Genomic DNA, 12264 nt, shown 5'->3' on the forward strand with positions numbered 1-12264 from the left:
GTAGAGATGCAGATTCGCCATGTTTGCCAGGCTCGTCTTAAACTCCTGACCCCAAGTGATCCACCTGCCTTGGCCTCCCAAAGTGCTGGGATTACAGTGGTCAGCCATCAAGCATGGCCAACTAGAACTGTAATTTTCAAAATACAGCAGGAGGGGAGGAGAGAAGACCCTGAGGAAGCTGTAGATGAGTCTGCCCAAGTCAGCAGATCTATTTTTTTAAGAGACCTGGAATCAAACGACTGCATTTACCCAAATTATGAAGCAAAGGTTTTCTCCCCTCTCTGTGCCACCACTTGAGGCAGCATCCCAGACAAGAGTACACGATTTTCACTTTTTGTTTTTAAGCAAGGTTTAATTAAACTGCACGGCATCCAGAAGAAAGAAATGTACTAAAGAATCCAACCTGAGACCAGATTTTATACATTTTAGAGGGGGAAAAAAATCAATGCTATTTGGGAGAGGGAGCACTGTAATCAGAATATAACTCCAAAATAAATCATACAATAAATTATCTTTTAAAAGAAATAGATCCTCCACATGCAGACAGATGAACACACACATACACACATACACACGCACATGTGTCATTCTAGTCATTTATTCAGTGTTGACTGTGACTTCCATGCAGGGCACCATGAGAAAGGACAAAGATTAGACATGAGAAAAGGCGGCTAGGCCCCACTTGCCACCAGTGGAATAAAATTTAAGACAATTAGAGAAGGAACCCACTAAGTTGCCAGACACAAGAGTAGAAAGAAACAGCAATTGTCAAGGACGAGTTTAATTGCTTCAAAGAGGGAGAGGAAGAAAGCACAGAAATCTAATACAAGTAAAGGCACAATGAATGTGGAGTTGAATGGAACTAAACCCTTCCTTCGGTTAAAGTTATCCTTTTTTTTTTTCTTGCGTGTGGTTTTGATGGTGGTTGTAGTTTCGTTTCGTTTTAAGAGATGAGTCTTGAAGGCAGAGTTGTAATGGCCCTCCTTCCTCCCCTCCCATTCCCTAAATTCGGGTAGCTTAACAGAAAGCCACCTAGACCACAGGGCCAGCAGGGACTGAGATTCAATGGGGAAGAAAGACTGTAACTGGAATGTGAAGAATTTGATTCGCAGTTGATTTCAGGGTGGGTTTCCGGAAGGACAGACAGCTCAGTGTAGTGCCATCATAGGGCCTCAGATGCCCACACTCCACCCCCAGAGCTTCACAGAAGGGAAGGACCCTGGAGTTGCACTTCTCCCCCACTCCCATAAGCACTTGGCCTACAGATTATTTCAAGTGATCAGGAGAATTAAAACACACCCCAACCCTGAGTTGCTCTGTAGCAAGTCTATTTACAATTTTCTTCTCACCTCTCCCTGGAGGTAAATCTGGGTTTTAAGTTGGGAAGCCATGCGGTGAGGGAGTTCCCCAGTGCAATGGCTGGTGACGAGTCTCCTTGCCGCTGCCAGCTAGGAGGGCTGGGATGAGCTCCTGGAGACAGCAGCTGCACATCCATCAAACAGGGTAGCCCTAGGTTCTCACTCTCATCCATCAAACAGGGTAGCCTACGCTGTGAAAATGATGGGGCTCTGCAGCTGGAGCAAATCCCCACGACAGAGAAAATCACCTGGAATATCAAAGTGCTTTGGTCCAGGTTCGGTGACCAGAGAAGGGGAAGAGAGGCATCTAGCTCATTTAAAAACCTGGAGGCCACCGCCCAGCTTCCCAGTCAGGGCAGTAAGAAACAACTATAAAGTTTTACCCATTAGGGAAAAACATCACTAAACCAAACCCATACACGGGCTTTTAACACAGCTTCCTAGTGCTTAGTTGGGCAATGTCTCTTCCTTCTGGAAGGGGACAAGGGAGTTAATTGGACTGGGCAACAGCCTCAACATGAGACCACCCAATCTTCCACAGAAGAGACAACATTCCCACTAGCAGATAAAAAGAGCAGTTTAACTGGTGAGGAGTTTTAGTGCTCTTGTAGCCAGCCCACCTTAAACCTAGAAGCTTTTTACAACATACAAAATAGACCGATATCTATGCAGATCACATTCCCATCTTCAATAGTAAATATACATGGTAATAAATCTATTATTAACAGTGGGACCAAATAATGTATAAGGCAAAAACATTTAAACAGGTGTTGTCTCATCAACATGCTCTGAAAAAGAAAATCCATCTGACTAGATCTAGACCCAGGCCTTTTTGCATGAGGCCAAGACAAGTATACCATCAATACCCATGTGACAGTCCAAGTACTGGGGAATATGAGGGGCAGCAGGTCATGGGGAGGATGATATCAGCCCCAGTGAAAAGCTGGGGTTTGGCTTTACTTATGATATTGTGATGCTCTATGTCTGAGTAAAAGGAGGAAAAAAAAAGACACACTCTGATAATATTGTACAAAAGGCATTGACTCCCATTTAAAAAATAAATGGGAAGACTTCACAGTCAAAGTTCAGTCACTTGTCAGTTTCTGCCCTGGAACTCTGTGCAGTATCAACTCGTGTACTCTCTTTTCCCTCTACTAGCATCCCCTCTCTCAGTTCTGTTAGGGTTTTTAAATTTGTTTTTTGAGATGGAGTTTCACTCTGTCACCCAGGCTGGAATGCAGTGGCGCCATCTCCACTCACTGTAACCTCCGCCACCTAGGTTCAAGCGATTCTCATGCCTCAGCCTCCCCAGTAGCTGGGACTACAGGTGCATGCCACCACACCCAGCTAATTTTTGTATTTTTAGTAGAGACGAGGTTTCGCCATGTTGGACAGGTTGATCTTGCTTGAACTTCTAACCTCAAGTGATCTGCCCACCTTGGCCTCCCAAAGTGCTGAGATTACAGGCATGAGCCACCATACCTGGCAGTTCTGTTTACTTCAGGATGCTAGGGATACTTCTGGGAGATGATTGCTAACAGATTAGAAAGAAGAATGACACATAAAGAATGATTAGGAAAAGTCTGATGACAGACATAAACATGGTCTGTCCCAGAGTTAATGTGGTCCAGGGGATGGTAAAGGACAGCAGACCCCATACACAATACCCCCGTTGAGCCCTCCCTCACCTAGCGCTGGGAAGACTTAGATTCCACCTGGCACCATGCACAGATCCCTAGCCTGTGATCTGGTCAACTGGAAAGGTCCCTAAGACAGTTTAAGCCTGTGATGTGTGTGATTAAATTTTTAAGTTAATTTTCCCCATCCATTTCAAAGAGTAGCCATGATCTCCTTGTTTGCATGCCACACTCTAAGCAGCCTTACATGTAGCAACAGTTCTAGCAAACCAAAGCATCTGGTGTTTTGAGCCCAGGAGCCCTATCCTGTTGTTGGATACAAAGAAGTCCTCGTCCAATCATCCAATTAGTCTAGGTAGTCTAATTCCTACCTAGACTGGGGACTTCCACTTTCTCTGTGCTCTTTAACTAGGACCTGGAAGACAAAGAAACAACCTATGGCTGGCTGCCAGGGAAGATCTACTGTACTGAGGCAAACATCAACGAAGTCTGTGCTTCCTGGCATAGAGGAATACCTGAATATCCTCAAACGCCTCTGCTTACTTCCTCACCCTTCTGTACTCTGCTGTGTTAAACTGTGCATTCCTGGGAAGGCAAGGGTGGTAGAGAAAGGAACAGGAAGAGTCTGCTCATTCAGGTGGGCTGTGAACAGTACAGGCAGGACTTGAAGTCCTTTGCATCCCCACAAAGCCAGCTCCTTCCATGAGGGGCTTCTAACTGCCCTTATGTGTTATCCTGGAGCACCTTCCAGGGGCTAAAGGACAGAAAGGGCCACCAACCACTTTAGGGCCAGACAAAAGACTGAAGCAGACTCAAGACTGAGGTAAAGCCAGGCTCACGCCCTATCTTCCTATCTCCCATCAGAGGTTTTTGGGGTTTGTGAATCAGGAATGAATGATGCCCTCCACAAAATGTGACTTTTCTTTCCAGGGCATGGGTGGTAAGCGGGAGGAAAAACATCCCTCAGCCAAGCATCCTGAGGCAGTGGGGCAGCAGGGTCCCAGAGGGTTCAAATGGCTCCTGGTCCCTTTGCTGCAGAGAAGTGACTAGTTCTAAAATGGTCCTCAGTTTATTTCACCCTCTCTTTTTATTAAATGTTAAGTTTGACTGATTAGTATTTAGTGTTTATACCCAACTTATCCCTGTGGGGGGCGGGGGGTGGGGACGACAGGTGAAAACAAAAACAAAATACTTCTAAAAATAAAGCAGACCCATTTCCTTGCCCTTTCTCCAAATTTGACCTTTAAAACAGATCACTTCTCGGCAAACTCCTTTCTTGCTTCGCTAAAAATGCTCCCCTCCCACCCATAAGTCCTGGTCATGCCAGCCTCCTAAATGATGAAATATAATATACCGACCAAGCGTCCCCCACAGTGGACAGGAGAAGGAAGGGGTACCATTTTCCACCCTGCCCCAATGAGTTAATTTGTCACAACAAGGCACCTTTCCCCAAGAGAAAAGCAGGAGACATGGAAACTTGCTCCTCGTGGCTAGCAGGGCTAGCTGGAGGAAGGATGGATGCAGGGTTTGAGATCCTATTGTCAATATAAAGAGTTCGATCACCAAATCCAGAGACGAGATGCATAGATGGAGGTGAGCTGGGAGGACACTTGGAGTCTAGGGGTTGGTTGCACTGGAGAAACATGTTAGAAGCTCTCATGCAGGTTTCAGGGGAATGGAAGGGACCATCTGAGAAAAAGAGAAGGTCCATCCTTTTCCTGAGGAACAGAACCAAGCCAGGCTTCACCTGAGAATGGGTGGCAGAGGTGGGGCTCCACGAGCAGCTGAAAAAAAACAAAATAAAAACCACACATATACAGGTCACCCACCAGACTCTGAACAACCCACACATTCCTAAAATGAGAGACAGGTTTTTTTTTCCTTTTTTAAAGACGGGGTTTCACCATGTTGGTCAGGCTGGTCTTGAACTCCAAACCTCAGGTGATCCACCCGCCTTGGCCTCCAAAGTGCTTGGATTACAAGCGTGAGCCACCACGCCCGGCCAAGAGACAGGTTCTTTAAGCTAACCTTTAAAATCTGGGGACTAGGTTTTATTGTTTTGCTTAAGAAAATGAAGATGAGAGGCCAGGGCATGGTAGCTCATGCCTATAATCCCAGCACTTTGGGAGGTGGGCCGATTACCTGAGGTCAGGAGTTTGAGACCAGCCTGGCCAACAAGGCAAAACCCAGTCTCTACTAAAATTACAAAAATTATCAGGGCATGGTGGCACACAGCTGTAATCCTAGCTACTCAGGAGGCTTAGGCAGGAGAATCACTTGATCCTGGGAGGCAGAGGTTGGAGTGAGCTGACAATGAAGATGATAAGAAGTAATTTTTTTTTTTTTTTGAGACAGAGTCTCGCTCTGTCACCCAGGCTGGAGTGCAGTGGTGTGATCTCGGCTCACTGCACCCTCTGCCTCCCAGGTTCAAGCAGTTCTCCTGCCTCAGCCTCCTGAGCAGCTGGGATTACAGGCATGCACCACCACGCCTGGCTAATTTTTTTATTTTTAGTAGAGATGGGGTTTCACCATGTTGGTCAAACTAGTCTTGAACTCCTGACCTCGTGATCCACCCGCCTTGGCCTCCCAAAGTGCTGGGATTACAGGCTTGAGCCACCGTGCCCAGCCAAGAAGCAAATTTTAACCTAAGAAAACACACAGATTCTACATTCTATTCAATTATGGGAAAACCTTTCTACTACCCTTCTCACCTCGGTTTGTTTTGCTGGGATATATCCTCTGAAAGTGTTTATATTCTTCTGGAGCAGGAAAGTCTTCCACCGGATGGAAGGAATACTTTGACTCAAAATCATCTGTGAAAAGAAGAGAGTATGAATTCCTATCATCCTTGCTTGTGCTCCCACAGGCCTCTGACCACTTCAACCCTCCCCACTTACTAATCTCTCAGGCATTCTGAGGTACTATGAGGACCTACTGCACCACCAAACCAACAACCCTGAGAATAGCAGCAGCAGCACCCATGTGCCTTGCATGCACAGGGCATGTATTCTAAACTTCTCTGTACTAAGTAGTGCTTGAGCTCATTCTCTTTTAAAGAGATGGAGTCTCTGTCACCCAGGCTGGAGTGCAGTGGTGCCCACCACCTCATGGGGCTAGTTTTTTGTATTTTTAGTTGAGATGCGGTTTCGCCATCTTGGCCAGGCTGGTCTCAAAAGTCCTGACTTCAGGCAGTCTGCCCACCTGACCTCCCAAAGTGCTGGGATTACAGGTGTGAGCCACTATGCCTGGCCTGAGCTGAATCTTTAAACCTTTCCACCAAGTCAGGCACAGAACAGGAAAGGAGCCCAGCTATTTGCACAGTAGCAGAAAGAAATATAATTCTGTTTTAATAACAACTTAGGGGCTGTCATTGGGAAAACAACTGAACTAAATCCAGAAATTGGTAGAAATTAATTTAAAATGGGAATATTCATCTCCAGCTAGTGAGAGATTTGACCAGATAATTCCCTGTCAGCCCATGTTACCTTCACTTTTATAGCTAGGGCAGCCATCTCATGGCTTCTACTCCTACCTTCTATGGCCTCTCCATAAGAAGGCTCAAATTTTCTCTAAGTGTGGCTTGATCACATCCCAAAGGTTTCTACAATAAGGATTTATCTTTAAATCAAAAACCCTGGTCTACCTAAAAGGAATAGACTAGAACATGAAGGACGGGGTAGGTAAGGACAGCAACCATTAAAGAATCTAGAGGCTGGGCATGGTGGCTCATGCCTATAAGCCCAGCACTTTGGGATTTTGAGGTGGGCAAGCGGCTTGAGCCCAGGAGTTCAAGACCAGCCTGGACAACATAGTGAAACCTCATCTCTCCAAAAAAAAAAAAAAAAAAAATTAGCCAGGCATGGTGGCACACACCTCCAGTCCCAGATACTTGGAAGGGAGAGGCAAGAGGATTTGTTGAGCTTGGGAGGTCGAGGCTGAAGTGAGCTGTGCACTACTACACTACACTCTGGACGACAACGCAAGATGCTGTCTCAAAAAAAAATCTAGAGTGTCAAGGCTGCAAGGGACCTTTCAGAGATTTTTCCAGAGGTCCTCAACAGTGGGGTCTAACAGTAGCCCCTGGACAACCTTTACTTAGGGTTATGTCCCAGAACTAAGCAATCAGAATCTCTTAGGTAGGGCCCCCAAAATTTATAATCTTGGAAAGTTAATCTGATACACCTCTGTTCCAGTCAACCTCATTTTACAAATAAGGGAAGTGAGACCCAGAGAAGTGATGTGATATCCTCAAAATAACACAATTAGTTAGTTAGTGGCTTCTGATTAATGTTGTGTAATGTTTTGGGTTTTGCTTTTGCTTTTTTTTTGAGACGTAGTCCTGCTTTTTTTTTTTTACTTTTTTATTTTTTTTGAGACAGAGTTTCGCTGTTGTTACCCAGACTGAAGTGCAACGGCTCACCACAATCTCCACCTTCTGGGTTCAAGCAATTCTCCTGCCTCAGCCTCCTGAGTAGCTGGGAATACAGGCATGCACCACCATGCCCAGGTAATTTTTGTATTTTTAGTAGAGACAGGGTTTCACCTTGTTGACCAGGATGGTCTCGATCTCTTGACCTCATGATCCACCCGCCTCGACCTCCCAAAGAGCTGGGATTATAGGCGTGAGCCACCGTGCCCGGCAGTCTTGCTCTTTTTTGAGGCGTAGTCGCCCAGGCTGGAATGCAGTGCTACGATCTTGTCTCACTACAACCTCCACCTCTCAGGTTCAAGCGATTCTCCTGCCTCAGTCTCCCAAGTAGCTGGGATTACAGATGTGTGCCACTATGCCCAGCTAATTTTTTATATTTTTAGCAAAGATGAGGTTTTACTATGTTGGGCAGGCTGGTCTTGAACTCCTGACCTCCGGTGATCTGCCCACCTTGGCCTCCAAAAGTGCCAGGATTACAGGCGTAAGCCACCGCACCCAGCGAGTTTTTTTTTAAACAGAGTTATGCTCTGTTGCCCAGACTGGGGTGCAGTGGCTGGGACCACAGGCATGTGCCACCATATCCAGCTAATTTTTGTATTTTTTAGAGAGATGAAGAGATGAAGTTTCACCATGTTGCCAAGGCTGGTCTTGAGTTCCTGGGCTCAAAGCAATCCTCCTACCTTGGCCTCCCAAAGTGCTGGGATTACAGGCATGAGCCACTGCACCCGATCCTTTTTTCTTTAATATTTTTTGTTATTCTTTCTTCTTTCCAGGCAATGTACCATGGGACTTTTTATATTTTTTCAATAATTCCAAGGAGAGGCTGGGTGTGATAGCTCACATGCATAATCCCAGCACTTTGGCTGAGGTTGAAGGACTGCTTAAGCCCAGGAGTTCAACAGCAGCCTGGGCAACAGAGTGAGACCTAGTGTCTACAAAAAATAATTAAAAAAAAAAAAAGAATTCCAAGAACAATCAAGTGTTTTGTTTTTGAAGGGCCAGAAAGGAACTCTCCTTCCTAGGAGGATACATAAGTCCTGTCTGAATAATCCTCAAGATACAGAATCTCTGACCTAAAAGCTAGCCACAGAAACTGATCTTTGGAGTGGTTTTAGAGTTAGCACCACACTTGATGATTTTACTTCAATATGTTTCAAAGCATCCATGCTTAGAATTCACATAAAGATAAGGAAGTCAATGAATACAGCCCATACATCTTCGAATAAAGTCAGGAGGGGAACTGTTGTGAACAAAAGAGCCCATGTGGCCATTCCTACTCTATGGTGGCCATCTGGCAGCCATGGCACTGGAGTGAGTGAAGACACTGCAGGAACCACGAGACTATAGATAGCTAGCTACTCACCCAAGAAAGACCGGACAGTGGTGATAGAATCTCTGTGGCCATTCCTCAGGGGTGGCGGAGGAGGAGGGGGTGGCCCAGCTGGCGTCCTTGAGGGTGGAGGTGGGGGCTTTCCTCGGCTTGGGGGTTCTGACCCATGCATTCGGTATGGTGGTGGGGGAGGGGGAGCATCCCTGGCACCATTTCGGATCACAGGTGGTGGGGGTGGTGGAGCTGCAATTAAAATCCAAAGTAGTTAGTTTTTGATGTGGAGATGGCAAGGGTCTATAGAATGATTTGAAACACATGAGCTAAAAGGATAACATGCCCCAAAGAGGCTCACAGTGCCTGGTTCCCCCTCATCCTTATTACTTGAATACATCACCATTCTTCCAGATACCAACATTCAGAATAAATGTATGGCCTTTTTACATTTCCTACCAGTCAGTCAACAACCCTATCTGTTCTTGATTTTTTTTTCCTGCTTTTCCATGACTTCCTCCACAATTCTAATTCAGGTCTTTCTTAAATTTAGCCTGTTCTACTGCAAAAAGCTTCCGAATGTTCTCTTTGCTTCATCTCTTACCCCTCCAAATTCATTTTGCATAACACCAAATCATTAATCTCCCTAAAAACTTGATCAAGTTTTTTCAAAGGTTTTGCACTGCCTAAATCATAAAGTCTCAAACCCTGCCTGGGCATGATGGCTCATGTCTATAATCCTAGCACTTTGGAAGGCCGAGGAGGGAGGACTACCTGAGCTCAGGAGTTTGAGACCAGCCTGGCCAACATGGTGAAACCCTGTCTCTACTAAAAATACAAAAAATTGGCCCGGTGTGGTGGCACATGCCTGTAGTCCTAGCTACTCAGGAGGCTGAGGCACAAGAATAACTTGAACCCGGGAAGTGGAAGTTGCACTGAGCCCAGATTGTGCCACTGCACTCCAGCCTGGGCAACAGAGCAAGACTGCATCTCCAATAAATAAGCAAATAAATAAATAAAGTCTCAAAGCCTTGCTTACATAGTACTCTACCATGCCCATCAGCCTGAGCTTGCCTCCTCCTCTTTCCTCCTTATTGCTAGGCTGGGTTAGGTACCCTCTTTTGCACTTCCATTGCAGTATGTTTTGCACATACACAGTATGTGTATGTACCCCTTTAATAGACTGTGATAAGTATTTATTCTACGTGCTTTTTCCCCAGTATACTGTATAGTCGACGTCAGAGCAGTTCCTCCTTCTGGGTTCCCAAGTTCAGCCAAATTTACAGCACACAGCAGGTGCTCAATGTTTGCTGAATAAACCAAATTATATGCTTTGCTCTTGTGATTCCCCTCTACCAAATCCTACCTATCCTCAACGTTCAATCCAAGTCCCATCGTCTCAAGGCTTTCCCAAAGCAATCCATTTTCTTCTGAGTCCCTCCACCTTTGCTATCCCACGGCATATATAGGCTATGTCACTTATTTTAATATCAACGAGCTATTTTCAAAGTATGTACAGCAGATTCATCGTGGGAAGTTACATATGTCCAGTAACAGTCTCATTGCTCAAACAATGCAAACACCTCTTTTGGAACTGCCTCCAAATCAAGTTTATCAGACAGAGCTATAAACACTATTATATGATGGTCACATTTCATTTCTGAGGTCGCCCCGCCACCACCACCAATGAAAATATTCATACCTATGTCTGAATCTACTTTTTGGTCATTTCCAAAAGTTAAATTCACTCTTAAAAGATGAAAATTTGCCAAGTAAAAGGTAATGTCAAAAGCATGTGTGAAGAAATGGCAATATGACTGGAGCATAACAGCTTATTTTTTTGTTGTTTTTATGGTTTTTTTTTTTGAGATGGCGTCTCACTCTGTTGCCCAGGCTGGAGTGCAGTGGCACAACCTCAGCTCACTGCAACCTTCACCTCCTGGGTTTAAGCAGTTCTTGCACCTCAGCCTCCTGAGTAGCTGGGATTACAGGCATGAACTACCATGGCTGGCTAATTTTTGCACTTTCAGTAGAGACAGGGTTTACTATGTTGGTCAGGCTGGTCTCAAACTCCTGACCTCAGGTAATCCACCCACCTTGGCCTCCCAAAGTGCTGGGATTACAGTCGTGAGCCACCACACCCAGCCCAAATATAACAGATTCTCATGGGTTTAAACTGTCTTACTCCTATGCTCTGTACTAACAATAATAGTAGCTACCATTTCTTGGGTATCTATTATATTCCAAGCATTTTAGGTGTATTAAATATTTAAAAAGTCTTACAGCCACACCTGCAAAGTATTTAATATTATCCCCATTTCACAAACGAGAAAACTGGGACTGGAGTTACTTGTTTAAGGTCGAAGATCAAATAAAAATAGGCTTGGCACATGTCTGCTCTTTCCACTCCCCCACACTGCTTTTTGAAACTCCCAGTATTCTGCACAGTATCTTCCCAACCAGATTTACAATCCAGAGTGTTGGAAATGCATCTTTTGGTATCTAGGTCACGTTCAATTTTTTTTTTTTTTTTCTTTTTTAGAGACAGGGTCTCACTCTGTCACCCAGGTTAAAGTGCAGTGGTGAGATCATAGCTCATTGTAGCCTCAAACTCCTGGGCTCAAGTAATGCTCCCACCTAAGCAAAAGGCTGGGATGGGACTACAGGCATGTGCAATAGCACATGGCCCAACAAATAGTTGTTACCTAAACAGTACATGAAGAGGCTACTCAGCTAACAGACAAAACGTTTTTTAGTAATAAAACGGTATCTTGGCCAGGCATAGTGGCTCAAGCCTGTAATCTCGGCACTCTGGGAGGCCAAGGCAGGCAGATCACTTGAAGCCAGGAGTTTGAGATCAGCTTGGACAACATGATGAAACTCCACCTCTAATAAACAAAAAATACAAAAATTAGCCACGCATGGTGGTGCACACCTACAGTACCAGATATTCTGGAGCCCCAGGTGGGAGGATCACTTGAACCTAGGAGGCAGAGGTTGCAATAAGCCAACATCGCACCACTGAATTCCAGCCTGGTGACAGCAAGACTCTGTCTCAAAAAAAAGATGATCTTCTTATTCTTCCTGCTTACTGTCAGAATTTCTGTAGTGACTATAGTTAAGCATGTAATACAATAATGGAATAACATATACACACATACAGCCCCCTACACAAATGGAATAACATATACTTATTCCTCCTGCTTACTGTCAGAATTTCTGTAGTGACTATAGTTAAGCATGTGATACAGTAATGGAATAACATATATAAACACACACACATACACACACGATCTGACATAACAAGCCCAATAAATGTTTTTGCTTCCCATAAGACACACTCAGAATGTCAATTCTTCCTCACTCTCCCAGCTTTGTTCAAGTAGAAACAGGGGCCACTAGACACAATAATTAAAGGGAAATCTTATACCTACCAGCAGATCTGAGCCTTGTTTTCATTCCAAACCTACTCAAACCAAAGCTCTTTAAGAACAGAAGCTTCTTTAAGTCCTCAAAAAT

At 44.8% G+C, this 12264-nt stretch overlaps 1 protein-coding gene across 8 annotated transcripts in view; it reads right to left on the reverse strand.

The window, feature by feature from the left end:
* Positions 1 to 331: 331 nt before the first annotated feature.
* WIPF2 (WAS/WASL interacting protein family member 2) overlaps positions 332 to 12264 on the reverse strand; it is a 56499-nt gene continuing 44566 nt past the window's right edge. For all 8 annotated transcript variants that reach the window (XM_035300601.2, XM_035300603.2, XM_078373652.1 and 5 more), the window contains 3 exons: positions 8788 to 8997; positions 5707 to 5808; positions 332 to 4779 (listed from right to left, as the gene is read on the reverse strand). In XM_035300601.2, the coding sequence (XP_035156492.1) occupies positions 4739 to 4779; positions 5707 to 5808; positions 8788 to 8997 (353 nt within the window). In that variant the 3' untranslated portion in view covers positions 332 to 4738. The remainder of the gene's footprint in view (positions 4780 to 5706; positions 5809 to 8787; positions 8998 to 12264) is intronic.

Source organism: Callithrix jacchus, chromosome 5 (assembly GCF_049354715.1).
Source record: "Callithrix jacchus isolate 240 chromosome 5, calJac240_pri, whole genome shotgun sequence".
In the NCBI taxonomy this organism is placed as follows: domain Eukaryota; kingdom Metazoa; phylum Chordata; class Mammalia; order Primates; family Cebidae; genus Callithrix; species Callithrix jacchus.